The sequence below is a fragment of the Alligator sinensis genome, unplaced genomic scaffold (genome assembly GCF_000455745.1).
Source record: "Alligator sinensis unplaced genomic scaffold, ASM45574v1 scaffold1223_1, whole genome shotgun sequence".
Taxonomy (NCBI): domain Eukaryota; kingdom Metazoa; phylum Chordata; order Crocodylia; family Alligatoridae; genus Alligator; species Alligator sinensis.
In genome coordinates, this window is record NW_005842062.1 from 745,064 (window position 1) to 763,649 (window position 18,586).

Genomic DNA, 18,586 nt, shown 5'->3' on the forward strand with positions numbered 1-18,586 from the left:
ACCCCAGGTACCCCCCCCACACCCAGGAGGCACCAGTCACCGAGCTGGTGGTGGAGGAGGGGTCCCCTGGATGTTCCACGGAGGACCCAGAAGTGGACCAGGAGTGCTTCTGATCCACTTCCAGGTCTGCCGCTGAGTGTGCTGCCCCCCACCCCCGACCGTGTTCCCATGGGACACTTCATCCGCCCTAGCATCTCAGCATACATGAGCTGCCTGGTACCTTGAAGTATGTAGAAAAAACATTTAAAGCTGTGTATATGTCTGAATCATCGAAACTCCAAATCTCTCCAAATTGATTTGAAATGTTCCAATTCAATTCAGAGAGACAAAAGGGTCTCCTGATTCAATTCTGATTCAGAGATTCAGCCACTGAATTGGGCCTAATCACCGCTGAATCGAATCAGCGACTGAAGCTTCGCACAGCCCTACTGGACATATGAATTTAACCGTTAAATAGGTTTTCCAGTTCATTTGTGGTCTTAAACAGGCATTCATTTCTAGCAGTAGAAATTTCCAAGAAATTTCCATGAGTAGATATCTTTCTGGGAGAGGGAACAGTGCAGGTGTGCAGCCTGCAGCCTCCCCTTCTGCCCTTTTCTCCATGCCTTACATAGGTTGGAGTGATCCCAATCTAGGGAAGGCAAGGGGAACAGTGACTGTTCCACTCCTTCTCACTCCTTATATGAATAAAACACAGGTACAAGGAATTCCCTACTAGATTTGCTTTTAGCTCTAATAAATCATCCTATCAAAGAAAGACATTTTAAAAGAGTTTTTAATATTTTTCTTCAATTATTTTGTTTTGTTTTGGTTTTTTGCCACAAATGAAATCTTTATACTTTTGGTAAAATACTGGTTACATAGAGATCAACAAATGCTTGTCATTGACTGATGGGGCCAGGATTTCACTTAGTGCTTAGATTTTTTTGGTTGTGGTCAGTACAATAGATACTTCATAGTATGAGAAATAGACTTATGGTAACAATGGGTGTTGGGCTTAACAAAGGGCTAAAATAGAAATCAACCGAAAAAGAGGATATTGAGTACTATGTGATGCTCAATATATATTACATTAAATAACAAGTAAGTTAAAAAGAGAAGTTGGAATAATATTAGACAAAATCTGAAAAACAAAGTTCAATATGAGCTTGCGCTTAATTCTATTCTTATATATATGATCTAGCATATGGTTGGTTATTGGTATAATAAATATTTGGGGAAATTGTACTTTGTTATATTCCAGATTTACTTAGGGCAACTGAGACAGCAGGTCTTGGTGTCTGGCTTTGAGGAGATGGTAATCAGAATTAATGTGCATTTTTTGCTTGTGGGACTTGCCTATTATTTCAGGTCTAAGAAGACCAGCATATCAACTCAGGAGAGAAATGAGTCAGGGATAACAGAGTAGAAACAGATTGAATATTTTAACTAATTTGTTCTTTTTCTTTCCCAGTTTTAGTAAACAGAAATATGAATTCTTCTAAGCTTTCTGAACATGCTACATTTTTAGTGTCAATGATTAGAATGACTGAAAAGAAATAGATGTTTTATCCAGGCTGCAGTGATCAGCATTGTCATTGCCTTGAATTGTCTGTGGTGGTGATAAAAAATGAATAATCAGCATGTTATTTAAACCCAAGAGATTATGTTTTCTGCTATGTGACCTCAAGCATCATCCAGAAGGACCTGCTTTTGCTGAGTCGTAAAAAAAATGATATTAAACATTTAATTAAACAAAAGCCAGAACTCAGAGATATATAGTACATTATCTCTTCCTTTCATTTATGTGTATTCACTGTTTGTTTTAATTTCAAAAAGTAGAGATGGAAGATTCACTCATTTAAATATCTCACAAAAATTTCAAGTCACCTTGTCCCCAAGTTATATTATTTTCAACTGAATAAAAAGTTAGTAGTGATGATTATTGCATTATGCTCAGAGGATGAAGAAATATTTTAAAAAATAATTCCACCTGACTTTTTTTTTTTTTGGCTTAGGCAGTATTCTTTCAGGACAAAAGGAACTAAAGATAATCTATACTTTAGTTTTCTTTCTGAATTCATTCTTTCATGAGCATAAACTTAATCTCTGGTGTTGAAGTTAATGTTTGGCATGCATTACTGACTTTTAGTTAGTAATTAATTATGCTGATTATTTTTTCTAATGAAGAATTGATATCACCCATTAATAAGTGTGAGAGTATGAATATTTATATGAAATAAACAGGTAATAGATTTCAGAACTTTTGCAAATAAATTTTGTTTCTCAGTATTTGATCTCGCTTTCTTTCTCTTTCTTCTAGTCTGCTCCCAGTTTTCAAGAGGAGTCTTTGCTATTTTTGGATTCTATGACAAGAAGTCTGTAAATACCATAACCTCATTTTGTGGGACTCTTCACGTCTCCTTCATAACTCCAAGTTTCCCAACAGATGGAACACACCCATTTGTCATTCAGATGAGACCCGACCTCAAGGGAGCTCTTCTTAGTTTGATTGAATACTATCAGTGGAACAAGTTTGCATATTTATATGACAGTGACAGAGGTAAGATACAGCAGAAACTTTTCAGTATAATTTTTTGCTATACTTATATTACCAAAATGCTCAGGCAGTATTACAAGGCAAACAAGGAGCATCCTTTTCAAAAATTAAATATCAATTTTGACAAAAAGAAGCTTATCTGATTGTTGTATGTAGTCAAAGTGAAAAGAAGCTTAACCGAGAATGAAATAATTCCAATATAAGTTAAAGAATTAAGGAAGTGCACTGATAAGCATAGATGGAAGATAAAGTATGTCTTTGGAAAATTGTTCCCATAAAAAGGCTCTTTAAAAATAGACATATTGTAGAGGGGAAAATATATCTTCACATTTTTAGCATCTCTGTCTCTCACTCTTTAATTTAGAGCATCCATAAATTCCCACACACAGGTTCTGAGTCACCTGCCAGTTATTTGGGCTAGGGACAGATGTTACACATAAACCAGTTAAGTCATCAGAAACAGGTTTAAATCTGTAACAGAACAGAAGCTCAGTACATAGAAACCAGTTTCAAAATGGCTGAAACTGGTTTAAGATAACCCTGGTTCAATGTAGGTTTAAATCAGACTTGAATAATTTGGGTCAAACTGGTTTATGAAATTTCTGTCCAAGACCCCTTCCTGGTTCAAGTTAAATTAGTGTCCCCCAGCATCCCAGCATGCTTTGCAACCCTGTTCTGGGCTGTCTGCTCCAGCAGAGAAACTGTGGGGATGGGGGGAGGCAGGGACTGCCCCCTCAACAAGGCAAACCCTGGGTGGGTTCTGGGGCCAGAGAGGTGAGTTAAACCCACCTTCCCCCAGTACAGAGCTGCCCTGCTACTGAACTTACTGAAAATTACTACTGGCTGTGACTGTGGACTGCAAATCCCAGAGGTACCTGGAAGCAGGAAGAGAAAGTGATGAGCAACTCTGCAGAGTCCTGCTGCTGTTATTCTGGACTGCAAATTTCAGAGACCTCAGGGGCAGCAGGAAGAGGAAGTAAACACACACATGCTGGCTATGTGCCAGAAAGCCATGCTTTAGCACCCCCAGCTTCTGGGCTGAGCCATTGCAGGCATGTGGCTGTATTTCCTGAAACAAAAGTAAATGTGTGTCCAATTGCTTCTCAACTTAATCTCTGCAGTTTAGACTAACCTGCAAAGACTGATCAATTCAGCCTTGGGCTTTTTGACTGTCTGTACTTAACCTGAAAGTTACAGACTCAAAAGCAAACTTCAAATATATATTTTTCTACCAAAGAGCACATCCAAATTCAAGCACTAAAACAAACTAGTTTAGTCACCTCCATCTCTTCTCACTGTAATCCTCATGTCCTTTTCTGCAGAGCTGCTGCCTATCCAGCCAGCCCCACGCCTGTACTGGTGCATGGGATTGTTCCATCCTAAGTGCAGGACTTTGCACTTGTCCTTGTTGAACCTCATGAGATTCCTTTTGGCCCAATCCTCCAATTTGTTGACTTCTATCTGAATCCTAGCTCTACCCTCCCGCATATCTACTACTCCCCCCAGCTTTGTGTCATCTGCAAACATGCTAAGGGTGCACTCTATACCATCTTCCAAGTTGTTGTTGAAGACATTGAGTAAAATCACCTCCAGGACTGGCTGCTGGGGCACTCCACTTGATACCAGCTGCCAACTAGACCTCGAGCCATTGATTACTACTCTCTAAGCCTGATGCTTCAGCCAGTTTTCTGTCTACCTTACAGTCCATTCATCAAGCTCATACTTCCTTAGTTTGCCTGCAACAATGTTGTGGGATACCATATCCAAAGTTTTGGTGAAATCAAGGTATGCCACATCCACCTGTCTCCCCATATCCACAGAGTCATTCATCTCATCATAGAAGGCAATCAGGTTGGTCAGGCATGACGCACCCCTGGTGAATCCATGCTGACTGTTCCTAATCACCTTCTTCTCCTCCAAATGCTTAGGAATGGATTCCTTTAGGATCTGCTCCATAACTTTTCCAGGGACTGAGGTGAGGCTGACTGGTCTATAGTTTCCTGGATCCTTCTTTTTCCTTTTCTTAAATAAGGGCACTATGTTTGCCCTTTTCCAATCATCCAGGGCCTCTCATGATCACCAGGAGTTTTCAAAGATGATGGCCAGTGGCTCTGCAAGCACATCAGCCAACTCCCTCAACACGCTCAGTTGCATCTCATCCAGTCCCATGGACTTCCCTAACCTGTTCTTTCATCACTGAGGGCTGCTCACCTCCTTCCCAAACTGTGTTGTCTGGTACAGTAGTCTGGGAGCTGACCATGCCTGTGAAGATGGAAGCAAAAAGGCATTGAGCACTTCAGCCTTTTCTGCAAACTCCATCACAAGGCTGCCTTTCCCATTCAGTAAGGGACCTACACTTACCCTGATCCTCCTTTTGCTACCAACATACTTGTAGAAACCCTTCTTGTTACCTTTCACATCCCTTGCTAGCTGCAACTCCAGTTGTGCTTTGGCCTTCCGGACTTCATCCCTGCATGCCCATGAAATGCTCTTATATTCTTCCCTAGTTCTTTGTCCAAGTTTCTTATAAGCATTTCCATTGGGATGGTTTGTTCCTGCACTCTCAGTAAGGCTTCTTTAAAGTACAGCCAGCTCTCCTGGATTCCTCTTCCCCTCGGTCTGGCTTCCCAGGGAATCCTGCCCATGAGTCCCCTGAGCAAGTCAAAGTCTCATTTTCTGAAGTCCAGGGTCCTTACTCTGCTGCTCTCCATCCTTTCTTTCCTCAAGATCCTGAACTCAATAATCTTGTGGTCACTGCTGCCCAAGTTGCCATCCACTACTACATACCCCACCAATTCTTCCCTGTTTGTGAGAAGCAGGTCAAGAAGAGCATGGCCCCTAGTTGGCTGCTCCAGTACTTGCACCAGAAAATTGTCCCCAACACTCTCCAAAAACTTCCTGGATTGTTTCTGCACTGCAGTATTGCCCTCCCAGGAGATGTCAGGGTTATTGAAGTCCCCCATGAGAACCAAGGTCTGTGATTGGGAAACTCCCACTAGCTGTTTGAAGAAAGCCTCATCCACCACTTCCCCATGGTTTGGTGTTTTGTAGAAGACCCCCACTATGACATCACCCTTGTTTCTCTCCCTTCTGGCCCTAACCCAGAGACCATCAACAGGCCTATCTCCAGTTTCATACTGGAGCTCTGAGCTATCATATGGCTCTTTTACATAAAGTGCAATGTCCCATCTTCTCCCTTGCCTGTCCTTCCTGAACACTTTGTACCTCTCCATGACAATGCTCCAGTCACACAAGCTATCCAACCAAGTCTCTGTCATTCCAATCATGTCATAGTTCCTGGACTGTGCAAGGGCTTCCAATTCTTCCTGCTTCTTTCCCAGGCTCTGTGAATTTGTGTACAGGCACTTGAGGTAACTAGGGGATTGCCCTGATTTGTCAGGAAGTATGAGAACCACTCCCCTGTTGCCCCCTCCTGCTTGCTCTTCCTCCTAGTCACACACTTCCCCAGGGCTTTGGTGTCCATCCCCCAGTGAACCTAATTTAAAGCCCTCCTTGTTAGGTTAGTGAGCCTATCTGTGAAGACACTCTGCCCTGTCTTTGTCAGATGGATCCCATCTCTTCCCATCTTTCCTTCTTCTTGGAAGAACATCCCATGGTTGAAGAAAACAAAGCTCTGCTGTTGACACCACCTGTGCAGCCAGGTGCTGATCTGCCAGATGCACCTGCTCTTGCCCAGGCCCTTTCCCTGGACCAGAAGGATTGGTAAGAACACAATCTGAGCCTCAAACTCCTTCACCCTTGCACCCAGAGTCCTATAGTCACTTTTGATATGCTGAGGGTCTCTCCTGGCAGTATCATGGATGAGCAGCATGAGGGCCAGATGAACCTTGGTAGTCCCTCTGTGACATCTTGGATCTGGGCTCTGGGCAAGTAGCAGATTTCTTGAGACAACACATCAGGTAAGAAGATGGTTTCCTCTGTCCCCCGCAGAAGGTAGTCTCCAACCACCACCACCACCACCTATTGTTTCTTCTTGGTGGCCGTCATCTCAATCCTTCCCACCTTGGTGAGACCTGTCCTTTCATCTTCCACCAATGGACCATGCTGCTCCCTTTCTGCTGCTAGGGCTGCATATGTGTTCTCCAGATGAACAACTACAGGTGAAGGTGAAGATCTCTGCTTGCTGCCAGAACTGACAAGCTGGCAGCTTTCACCCCCTTGGGTGTCCATGTCCTCTCTCTTTTTTTGCACTGCATCAGGCATTTCTTCCTCCACAGTCCTGGAGGTCTCCTCCAGCATTGAATCAATGAGCTCCTCATGGTGGAGAATGCTTCAGAGCCTCACCACCTCCTCCTGTAGTTTTCCTGCCTGTTCCCTGAGAGACACCACAAGGATGCACTGCTCACACCACAGGCATTCCCTGACCTCACCATTACTGGAAGGAACCTGCAAGCTGCAGTCCCCACAGCACCACACCTGGACCTGGGTGGAAGTGCCAATGGTCAGAAATCTTGCCTGGACAGAAACATCACAGGGGCAAGAAGAGGCAGTGGCAGTGGCTCTGACATTGCAACGTCCTCCAGTCATTTCCCTGGGTTTCTTAATTTGCCTTCTCTCTCATACTGCTCTTCTTCTAAGTACTCCTTCCCTAGCAAACTCATCTGGAAGCTGACCTGTTTATTGCTCGTTGGCTACGAGGGGCTCCTTTTCTTCCTGTTTCCTCATGCTAAGCTGAAAGATTTCCCCCTCAAAAAAACAGGGTGGGGCATGAACTGAACCAGACTGCGAACTGCCTGCAAACTGCTTATTCTGTTTGCAGCCCCTGTTCACTGGCTCCCTGATCACTGGCACCAGGGCTTAAAGGGCTTAAAAGGGCTCCAGGGCTTAAAAGGACCCCAGTTTCTAATTATTTTATTTCTTATTAATCATTTTCAAAATAATTTATCTTGCCATCTAAACTAATTCAATTTCTTTCAAAACAATTGCACATGGCTTTCCAGCATAGTTATTGGTAAAAAATGTTGCCTACCTTTAAATAAATGTAGGGTAAATTTAGCAAGATGTCATGAAGTTTTAACAGTGGGTTATATTTTGCCATGTTAAACCAGGTTTCATGATGAAATACAGTGAGCTTTGTCTTCATTTGTCTTTAGATGCTACTACATTCCATTGTCTGGATGCTTTATATAATCACAAAAATCAAAAGAGACCTGTTCCAACTAGGTTTCCTTTGTTGTTTTAAGCCTCGATATTAGATAATCCATATAACCCCTAAAGAAGACTTGATGTTACCCAGTATGCTGAATCCTGGGCTTGGTTCTCTTCCAGGTCCTCTTTGAGTTCACGTGAGAATCAGACACTCTTTGTCTTTTAGAGAGGGCAACTAGGAAGTTGCTTATTTGATGTTCCATCAATCAGCTAGCATTGTACTGTATGTGCCATTACCCTGCATTTGATTCTTATTTAGAAAAAATCTTCAAATCATCTGTGTCTACAATACATCTTCCTGTCAGCTGCAGTGAACCTGAACACACATAATAAAGTGAAAGAGTTGTATCTTGTAGCTTTGGTTTTGCCAGTTTTGTTTGCTTTAATTTTTGTGAGGCACCCAATTGGTGAAGTTGATAGGCAACATTTGTAAATCTCTAGGGACATGAATCTGCAATTCTCACTCACACTGAGTAATACTTTAATCCTGGAGAACCCACGTTGGCTTCCTGCAGTTGAGTACTGTGCAGTGTCAATAAGGATATGGCTATACACTGCAAGGTAGAAATATCCAAGATTGCTCTGAGTGCACCACCTCTGGAACTGGAAAAAGCAGAACAGTGTTCGTGGGGTGCTGTGCCTGAGCTAACATACTCTGCAGAGAAATGCAGCTGCACTGCTTCTAGTTCCAGATTCAGTCCTTGCAGAGCTAGTGTGGCATGTCTGCTGGTTGTATAGATAGGTAATAAGGTAATACAATTGCACCCTATATAAGTAGCTTCCAATTCGCAGCTCAAAACACCTTTATCTCAACACTTAACCAACAGCAGTGAAATGTATGTAAAGAAGAATATATGATTCAGCATGTTGTTTTAAACTTTTCTTTGGAGGAAGAGAGAGAGGAGAGAGAGTGCATGAGAGAGACTTATTCTCTTGGGAGAGAACAGTAATAAAATGGAAACAGTTAAAGCTAATAGCCATTAATGTATGATGAATTACTCCAGAAGAGTCATTTTACTACTACAGCTCCTGTGCCTTAGTGTACTGATCTTGCAAGGTGCTGACCATTCATATGTCTCATTCCGGTCACTCAGAGGTGAGGATGTTCACTCCTTGCAGAATCAGCCCACTGCTTAGTCCAGCACTTGTTCTCAGATTTATTATAATGTGGGCTTCAGACTTTTTGTATTTCTATAGCCTTATTTGCATTGTCTCTATACACAGCGGGTGGCATCTAGGTTTATGATTAATTGTGGAGGGGAGGGTGACAGTGGTAGAGGATTCAATTTGCAGCCAAATTACTAATTCTGAAGGAAAATGCCAACCAGACATTTTATGAAATTGTCTCCATTAAGTCTTTCTCTTCAAAGCTCTTTCCTTTTCCTCTTAAATAGCTTTAGTTTGGAATCTTCTGGTGCGCTACAACTACTGTTGCATGTATTTTCTGAGCTACAAAGGTCCACTCCTAGCACCAGGGTACAATTACACATTACTGTTAGACCAGGTTAAGAACACCTAAAACTTGAATGATCTCACATTCAGGGTCATTAACAAAAGCTAAGTGCCTGCTAGGTATCTGAAAGCTGTACCACTTTGTGTGAGGATTTTTTTCAGTTGTCCTATGCATTTTGAGTTAAGTTAACTTCTGGCTCTTCACCTGAAATAAAACCATGAATTTGTGGTCTTCTAGTACCCCAGGTAGAGTGGCCCTCATAGAGGACGGTCCAGTTGTCCTCTATCCTCTATTGATACAAAACCAGATGTGTTTATGTCCTATTTTTCTCTTGAAGAGAAAAATAGAGGACATCACAGCATCGGGTTTTGTATCAATACAGGACAGAATAGCAGAAAACCAGAATGTCCTCTATGATGGGCACCCTAACTCCAGGAGGCACTTCTCCCAGGTAGACTATCTATCATCTAGCACTTTATGGCCCTGAACTGACAGCTGTGGACAGCTGGGGAGGGGAGGGAGGGAAGGGAAGCCAGGGGTACAGGATATGGGGGAGCAGAAGTGGAGTGGGAAAGAGGGAGGGGCAGAGGCAGAGGGGAACATCTAGGCTAGGAGCTGCCCCTTTCTTCCCCCACTGTCCTCTACCACCTCTACACCACACCTCTGATGATCAAACCCCCCTTCTTCCCTCCTTGATCACTGCCATGATCAGCCTGAGAGTAGCGGCAGCAGCAGCAGTTGGTTTCCCCCTCCCTAATTGCTCCCAGGCTCCCTGCAGCCCATATCACCCTATGTGCCTGGATCCAGGCCATTCCATGTCCTGTGGCTGAAAGTGGGGAGGCGGGAAGAGAGAGGCAGGAGGAAAGGAGCTGCCAAGCAACTTCAGGGCTCAGTGTGGACTGGATCCTGGTGTATGGGCATGGCACAGGTTGCAGGAAGCTAAGAAGCAGACAGGGAGAGAAACCCTAGCCACTGCTACCACTACTGCTCTCTGGCTGATCTGGAAGCAGGGCAGTGATTCTGGGGTGGAGGGTGCAATGATGGGGTACAAGGAGTAACCTTGGGGGAGTGGAAGATTGATTTGGGGGGAATGGGGTGATTGGGGCAGTTGGAGATGAGGAAGCAATCAAAGCAGCATGGGGGGTTGGGGGGTAGCTCCTTCCTTCATCTTTCTGGGCCTATACTGTGGCTAGAGAACCAGAAAGCAGGGCAGGCATGGAACAGTTTTGCAGCTCCTAATCAAACCCTGCTCACCAGCTCTCTAGCAGGAGGTCTGAACAGTACATGTTAGAGAGGTTATTAACTGTTAACCTGCTACTGCTCATAGCACATTCTAACTTTCTGAATCTTTTTTGCTTACAGGAACTACCTTTTTCTTTGGTAACACTCTTTTTCATCCTTGTACTGTAACATGTCATAAATAATTTAGATTATCAACTGGAATTTAGTTTTTTCTATTTTAAAAAAATGTAACATCCATCAAAATACAAGTGATCACATGTAGACTCTGCATACAACTGTTTGACAGAATTGTATAGGTTTGTGAAATCTGCCATGTCCTTATATTGCTGGTTACCAGTCTTTTATAACATTACATAACATTACCATTTTTACAGATAAGATTAAATTGCTAAGTGCATACTAGTCTCAGTTTAATTATCCATTTACAAATTATAATTCAAGTTTCATTCTTAGTGTGTTTCTTATAAAATTATGCACATAGCTCCTGTTATTTTAAGTTATGCATGAAGCTTCCTTTATATTTGAGAGAGATATTTTTCTTAACGAAAATGTAAAGCTCAATTTATTGACACAAATCAGAAATGACTAGTTATATTTTACAGTTTCAAGTGAGATGAATGATGTAGAGTTATCAGTGATTGTGTGGACAAATATCTTGGAATATTACATTCTCTTTTTAATCTTTTTCTTAGGATTCTCTGGACAGAATTTAGACATGATAACTCTCATTGTTGGAAATTGCTGGAAATTGTTGAAGACGTATTTTTTTATATGGCAGATATACTCCTGGCACTGAATCATGTTTCCATATTCTGTTCACATTTACTTCCTGAATGGGGAAAGAAGCCCAGTAAAATTTCCACTGGACTTGGATTGTATTATGATCTACTACAGTTGTACAGGCATTCATTTCTCCATGTCCTCCCAAAAGAATAAAATGGCAACAAACTGCTGTTATGGTTGCATGTATGGATGTTAAGGATATTTAGGTTTAGGAAGAAACACCTTCTGTAACAAGATACTGTTGGAGTCAAAAGAAATCGAGGCTCAATTAGTACATGGGAATTTTGCTATTGACTTCATCAGGACTGGATCAAGTTTTAAATACATTGCTACTCAAGTACCAGGGACATAAACAGCTCAATAGCATTTGGTAATAAACAACTGATTCTGTTACTGTAATTAGATCATTTTCTCTTAAACAGCCTCTTTTTCAAAGTAGGTACCTCAAAAATCCATTGAAAGCTTTTATTGAAGGGTGATATAATCTCTTCCTGAATCAAATTGAAGCAAAAACAAAAGATTGTCATTATAGGCCCCAAGTCTATATTCACTGCAGTTACTTAAACAGAAGTTTTGCATGTGCCAGGAATGCAAAATGAGACTTGTGTTCATCATCATCTTAGGGAGTTCTATCCTACAGCTGTTTGATAGCCAAACATATTGTCATGAAGAGTTTAAAATAAATTGCCTTGTAGGTCACATTTCATGTGCCTGTGTTATTTTTGCCACTTTATCATTCCTCTTCTTTTGCCTTGCTAGGCTTATCAACCCTGCAAGCTGTACTGGATTCTGCAGCTGAAAAGAAATGGCAAGTAACTGCTATCAATGTAGGAAATATTAACAATGACAGAAAAGATGAGACTTACCGTTCCCTGTTTCAAGATCTGGAGGTGAAAAAGGAAAGACGAGTGATTCTGGACTGTGAGAGGGATAAAGTCAATGACATAGTTGATCAGGTTTGTTATTCTTGAGTTTTCAATGTCAACAGATACGGAAGATGGCTAAGCTGCATAAGTAGAATAGACTGCTCATATGGTTCTATTTTACTAGCAGTTTTTATTTTTGTATGATGAACCTATTTTGGTGATCCTTTACCTTATCCTTTACATCATTTAGTAATAAAACATTTGTTCTAAAATATATAGTACTGGAAGGGACCTAAAGACATCATTTGGTTCATTCCCTGTACTGATGGAGGATGAGCATATGTAGACTATAGTTTTTCTAACCTATTTTTAAAGACCTCCAGTGAAGGAGATTCCATGGCTTCTCTAGACATGGAAGAGAATAAGTGATCTATCATGTTTCATATATCAATTTTGACATATTGTGAGCCTTGCTGGGTAGAATTCTAGTCCATGCTGTGCACTGAAACAGAAGCTTTCCAGCTGGGCACTGAGGTACAGTTTGTGATTCTCTTAATCTCTATTACCCATGCAGTATGAGTGTGTAAGTGTTAACATATGTTCTGGTTGGGCAGCTACATGTACAGAAGTAGCAACACTTTAGCTGAACAAGAAACTTTGACTAGTGACTGGGGAAGAGAGGAGGAAGGGTCTTGTATGCTTTAGCCCCAATACAGGTTTCCCTCGCTTTATGCTGTACATGTGTTCCTGGAAAATGGCATTTAACTTGAATTCGCATAAAGGGAACCCACTTTACAATGTAACAAATAGGGATACTTTCCAAGACTTCAAGTGTACTGAACTCCAGATCTATTTCTACCACTTTTACAAGATAATTTTGGTACTCACCAACAACACACAAGCACAGGGCATTATCACAATGGGTAAGGCAACTACAGAAACATGTTGCAAACGAGCGAGGAGCACAGATCCACATAGGAAACTATATTTTGGTGAGTGTCACTCCCACAATGCACCGCACAAAGCAGCCTCTGTGGGCTTCCAATACATCGATTGCATAAGAGTGAATTTACCTCACATATAACGAATTTTTGGTATAAAAAAGATCATTGCATAAGAGCGAATTTGCACATACAGGACCTGCATAAAGTGAGGGAAACCTGTATCTGAGTAACTTGGGCACCCAGATTCTAGGACTCCCCTGCCCTGTAGGGATTTTAACCTGAATTCTAAAACTTCTTAGTATAGTTCTTTAACCACCAGGCTGCAGGTTAGGTATTATGCAGACCCTTTGACAGCACTTTCTGAAGCTGGCTCAACTGGCAGCCATGAGAGGAGATATATAAAGCGAGGAAGAAGAGCAGAAGCTAGAATGTGTGGCTGGAAACAGACATTGTCTTTGCAGCATGATCAACTGTGCCACAGTGTGTCATGGCACAGCTGATCTGCCATGTCTACAGCTATTGCTGGGACTATTGTTCTGCAGGATTGGGCTCCTGCCCCTCCTGGGGCTTCAGGGGCCTGATCCTGTGGGAACACAGCCCTGCTGGAAGACACGTACTCCATATTGAGGTGAGGCACCTGTGGCCATTGTCTCACAGGATAGGCCTCTTGAAACCATGGAAGCTTTTGCCTGGGGTGGCTAGAGAGTGCAGGCAGCCACAGTCTGCCCTCACTGTCCCATCACAAATGAACAAACATCTGCAGCAAAAAAAGTGACACAAGTTAGGACTAGGCTCATGTCTGTCACAAAATGTAAGCATTAGTGCAGCAAGAAAGAGCCAAGACATCTGTTTGCTCAGATTTATACAGCCATAAACTTTTTTACTGTGGTACAAATCAACATCTGTTTGCATCCTGTGTGACTGAAATGGTTATTGCTCTTAAAAAATGGGGGGGAGGGATCTGGGTTCTACCCTTGCTTCCAATGGGGCAATTTTTTTACTGCTCTCTATCCACTTAATCCAATAACTATTAAATGTGAGGTGCAATGGCTCAGTTTCAAAAACAGCTTTGGTGAGGGGGAATGCCTAATTTGTGGTGGCTAGAATACAGTAATGGGAAGTAGAAAAATGAAAGTTCAGTCTCTCTCTGGGTGAAGGGGCCCTAGAACATGGATTGCTTGTTTCCTGGGTAAGTGCCCACACCACTTAGTTGTTGGGGTTAGTCCTTTCTTCCTATTTTTTTTCCCAGGACTTACCCACTGGCATGCATGTATGTATTTCCCTGGCCAGTATATAACCTACTACACAAGTTCGTTGTATACATGTATGCTTATGAGTCCATACTGCAGGTGTGTTAAAATAGCAAACTGTGTAAGTGCCAAAAATACCACTTACACAGCTGGATAAGATGCACGAAGGGTAATAGAATTCCTCTCATCAAATTTCTTATTCTATTTATACCTCTTAGGATTCTGGTTGCTTCCCTACTTAGATTCTCTCCAATTTTTCTTTGTTCCTTAATATGTTTTGTCAAAAACTAGACATACTTCTCTACAGTTTAGGGCTTGCCACAAGTAGAATAACATAATTACCTCCCATGTTTTATGTACATCACTGTTTATATACTCCAGCATTAGATTTTCCATATTTTTTGGAAGGACAGCACACTGATGACTCATGATTAGTTTGTGTTCCCCACCCCCACCCCCGGTCCTTGTCTGCTGTGTTGCTACCTTACCAGTGTTTTATCATTTGGAGTGCTTTGTTTTTCCTTTCCATAGTGGTTTGCCTCTGTACTTGCCTCCATTCAATTCCATCTTGTAGAATTTCATTTCTTCAACTTATCAAGATTTTCTTTATTTTGATCCCATCCTCCAAAGTAGTTGGGCCTGTCCTAGAATCATGTTACGTTCCATCTTTATAAGTTTACTTACTATTCCTAATTGTTAATGAACAGAATCATACCCAAGCACATACATCAGGAAGACCCTCATTGAAATGCCCTCTTATTTTGACAATGAACCACTGATAACTGTCTGAATGCAGTTTTTCAAATGATTTTCAAGTAGATCAAAGTATCTTGCATCCATCTTGTGATAGTCTAGACCAGGGGTTTTCAACCATTTTAAAGTAGTGTACCCCTTCGGGTGGCAGTGTCCAGATGTTGGGCAGGGTGCGGGGGGGCTTGCACCCAATGGCCACTGCTACCATCCACTGCCCCGTGCCTCCACCACTGCTCTCCACTTTCCCACAGCTGGTCACATGTGCAGCTCTGCAGGCTGCTGACAGGCCTCACACCTGGCCAATTGGGCACTGCCCATTAGCAGCCCATGGAGCAGCACATGTGACTGGCCATGGGAAAATGGCACCCGGTGGCATTGATGGGTGGCAGTGGCAACGCGGTGGGAGGTGGTAGTGGCTGCCATGTGCAAGCTCCCCCGCCCCCCACTCTGGCCAACTGGGTGGCACCTGTGCAGCCCACAAAGGGGCGCTGCTGCCTTCGCCCCGCTCCCCCCAGCCCTGCTTCTGGGAGGCGGTGGTGTGGGTTGGTGGGTGGTGGTGCTCCCCCCTAGGACCTTTCCAAGTACCCCTAGTTGACAACCGCTGGTCTAGACCATCTATTTTTTGATTTACATATGAGAAAAATACATTGTCCTATGTGACAATGTCAAGGCTTACTATAGTCAAGATATATCATATTTAATGTTTTCCCCTTTTCTACTAGTCCATATTAGAATCATCCCATAAAGAAGTTTCTATCATTTGTTCCTGATAAATCCATATTGGCTGGTTATCACTTTATTACCCTTTAGATGCTTAGAAATGGTTTGTTTAATAATTTTTTCTAGCATCTTTTCAGGTTTCAGAATTAAGGTTTACTTGTATATAACCCCCTGGGTCCTTGTTTTATGTACTATATTTTCATTTCTTCAGGCCCCTGGGATGTCACTTATCCTCCATAATTTCTTGAAGATAACTGCTAGTGGTTCCAAGATTGTTTCCTTAAGTACTCTAGGGTGATTTTAATCAGAGCCTGCTGACTTGAATACATATAAGTTCACTAAATATATTTTAGCCTGTAAAATCCTACTATGACCTGAGATGTTAGGCCCTCAGTAAAATTAAATACGCTAAATATCTGATTGCAATTAACCATTTTTTTGAAGTACCAATATAATCTTTTATAATTTCTTTTTATTCTCTTTGCTTTCAAACTCAGGAATTTTAGCTTGGTTTTCAGTTTTGTCTTTCTGATTTTATCCTTTCATGCTTGTGCTATTATGTTATATTCCCCCCGTGTTGGGTGTCCATGTTTTCACTTTCTGCGTTATCACTTTTCCATTATTCAGCTCATTTCAGACATCACTTGTACCTTAGACTACAGACAAAGGGGTCTTACAAAGTATCAGCTGCTCCATAGTAATTGTTTTGTGTATCTGCTTCTATATCACTGTAAATTTTAGTGAAGCAGCTAACACATGATAAGTCCTCCTTCATTGTTCATCTCTTCTTAACTTTACTAAAGGTATGAAAAGACGAACAACCTATTCCAAGATAAAGGTTCATCTCTTCATAGCTCTAACATGCTTCTTATCTTTATTTTACAATCTGAATTGTTTGATTTAATACCTTTGACAGTGACTCTTTCAGTAACTGTCAGTTCTGTAAGTTCTGCACTCTTCTATAAGATTATTTGTCACAGAGAGATGTAGCCAACTGGGTCCCTGAGTTTGCTGAAGTTTTCTTTTCTGAAGTCTGCTATTTTTATTCTGCTGCTCTTACTCCTTCCTTTCCTTGAAATAGTGAACTCTTTCATTTCATGATCATTCACACCCAATTACTTTCCACTTTCAGATTTTCAACCAGATCATCCGTATTAGTCAGAAATCTAAAATAGCTGCTTCCCTAGTACTTCCCTCCACCTTTTGAAACAAAATGTCCTCAACACATTTCACACAGTTGTACTGTCAATGTCCTCCTTTTCCAATAGTGAACCAATACATTCAAGCCCCCATTTCCACCAGATTTGGAGGCTTCTCTCAAAAAAGACTCCATCTGCTTCTTTCTCCTGATTATAGACACCCATCTGAGATGGCCACTATTCTTTTCTGCTTTTGTATTTACCCAGAAACATTGAACAAATCTTCCCCTCACTTCTTTTTGGACTTCAGAGCAAGGACATACATTCTTGATATACAGTGCAACAACTCTGTCCTTCTTTCCTCTCCTCTTGTGTGCCAAATGAATGAGAGTCTTCTTAGACCAACATTTTGGTCCCGTTCTTTTATTTTTCCCATACTCCTTGCATAGCCATCTAAGAAGTTTGATAGGTTGCCCTTCTCTCTTTTCTCTCTCATTTAATCTTATTGCAATTTCCCTTCTCTCCCTGAGATTCCAGCCATTCTACCAGGTAATCTTTTTACCCACCTGCATGCTTTTGTAAATAGCTACCTTCAAACCTAGTTTAAATCCATTCAACTAAACTGGCAAGCTAATGTCCTACTACACCTCTCCCCTTCTTAAAATGACCACTTCCTCAACAGCACTAGATAATGGTCAGAAGGCTGGATGAGCCTCTGATATACAATGATGTATCAAATGCAAACTTTGATTATTGAAAAAAAAATCCTCTTTCCCATTACTTTTTGTGTGTTTTTTTATGTAAATTCATTACCAGATTTGCGAATCATGAATGAATAGATTTGCAATTATAGTTTTCTTCAATCCCAATAATTGATGAGCATTTTCCATCTTTACTTGAGCCAGCTGGGAGTTGTGGGGAGTGGTTGTAGGGAGCAGCGGTGCAGCAAGCCTGACTTGGCTAGGGGCAGCTGTAGTGGCATGCAGGTTCCCTTCCCTGCCCAGCTCCTCTCTTCTCCAAGCCCTTTGCTGGGAGCAGGCTGGAAGGTGGTATCTGGGTGCTGCCACAGCTGCTCCTTGCAGCTCAGGGCAGGAGCAGTTCTGGGGTGCTCCCTGTATCTGTCAACTGATAGTCAGATCACTCCACCTGGGACCTATGAGGAATGACTGTGCAGTGAGCCTGTCTTGGCTGGGAATAACAGCAGTGGCATGCATGTTCCTTTCTCCCTGCCTGCCTTCTTGCCACAGAGGGAGACAGGGGCAGGGACCAGACTCTGGAAAGTGGAATCTGCATGATGCTGCTGCTGTCCTTAGCACAGCTAGGCTCCTTGCACAGCTGCTCCCCACTGCTCCCAGCTGGAGCAGTCTGATTCCCAGCTGATACTAGCATGTGGGGAGCCCCAGAGCCACTTTTGACCTACTCCTGCTCTGCACTGTAAGGAGCAGCTATGGCAGCACACCAGTTCCTCCTTCCAGCATCTGGTCTAAGCCAGCAGGAGAGATGGAGTTGAGGGGAAGGGGAGATGGGCAATGAGCAGGAGCTGAAAGGAGAAGCCTGTATACTGCCCCCATGGGCCCTGGTTGAGCTTAGCTCCTTGCACAGCTGCTCCATTCTCCATGGGGCAGAAGTGGGTTAGGAGCAGCTCTAGGGCTGTTCCTGCACCTAGATCAGCTGAGGACAGCAGCAGAAAGAGGAGCAGGCATAGTGGCAGGGGGCGGGGGGGGCGGG

General features: G+C 42.4%; 1 protein-coding gene across 3 annotated transcripts in view; it reads left to right on the top strand.

Annotated features, from left to right (window-relative positions):
- GRIA2 (glutamate ionotropic receptor AMPA type subunit 2) overlaps positions 1 to 18,586 on the top strand; it is a 143,363-nt gene that overhangs the window by 55,329 nt on the left and 69,448 nt on the right. For all 3 annotated transcript variants that reach the window (XM_006023152.2, XM_006023154.2, XM_006023153.2), the window contains exons 3-4: positions 2,303 to 2,542; positions 11,946 to 12,142. In XM_006023152.2, coding sequence (XP_006023214.2) covers positions 2,303 to 2,542; positions 11,946 to 12,142 — 437 coding nt within the window. The remainder of the gene's footprint in view (positions 1 to 2,302; positions 2,543 to 11,945; positions 12,143 to 18,586) is intronic.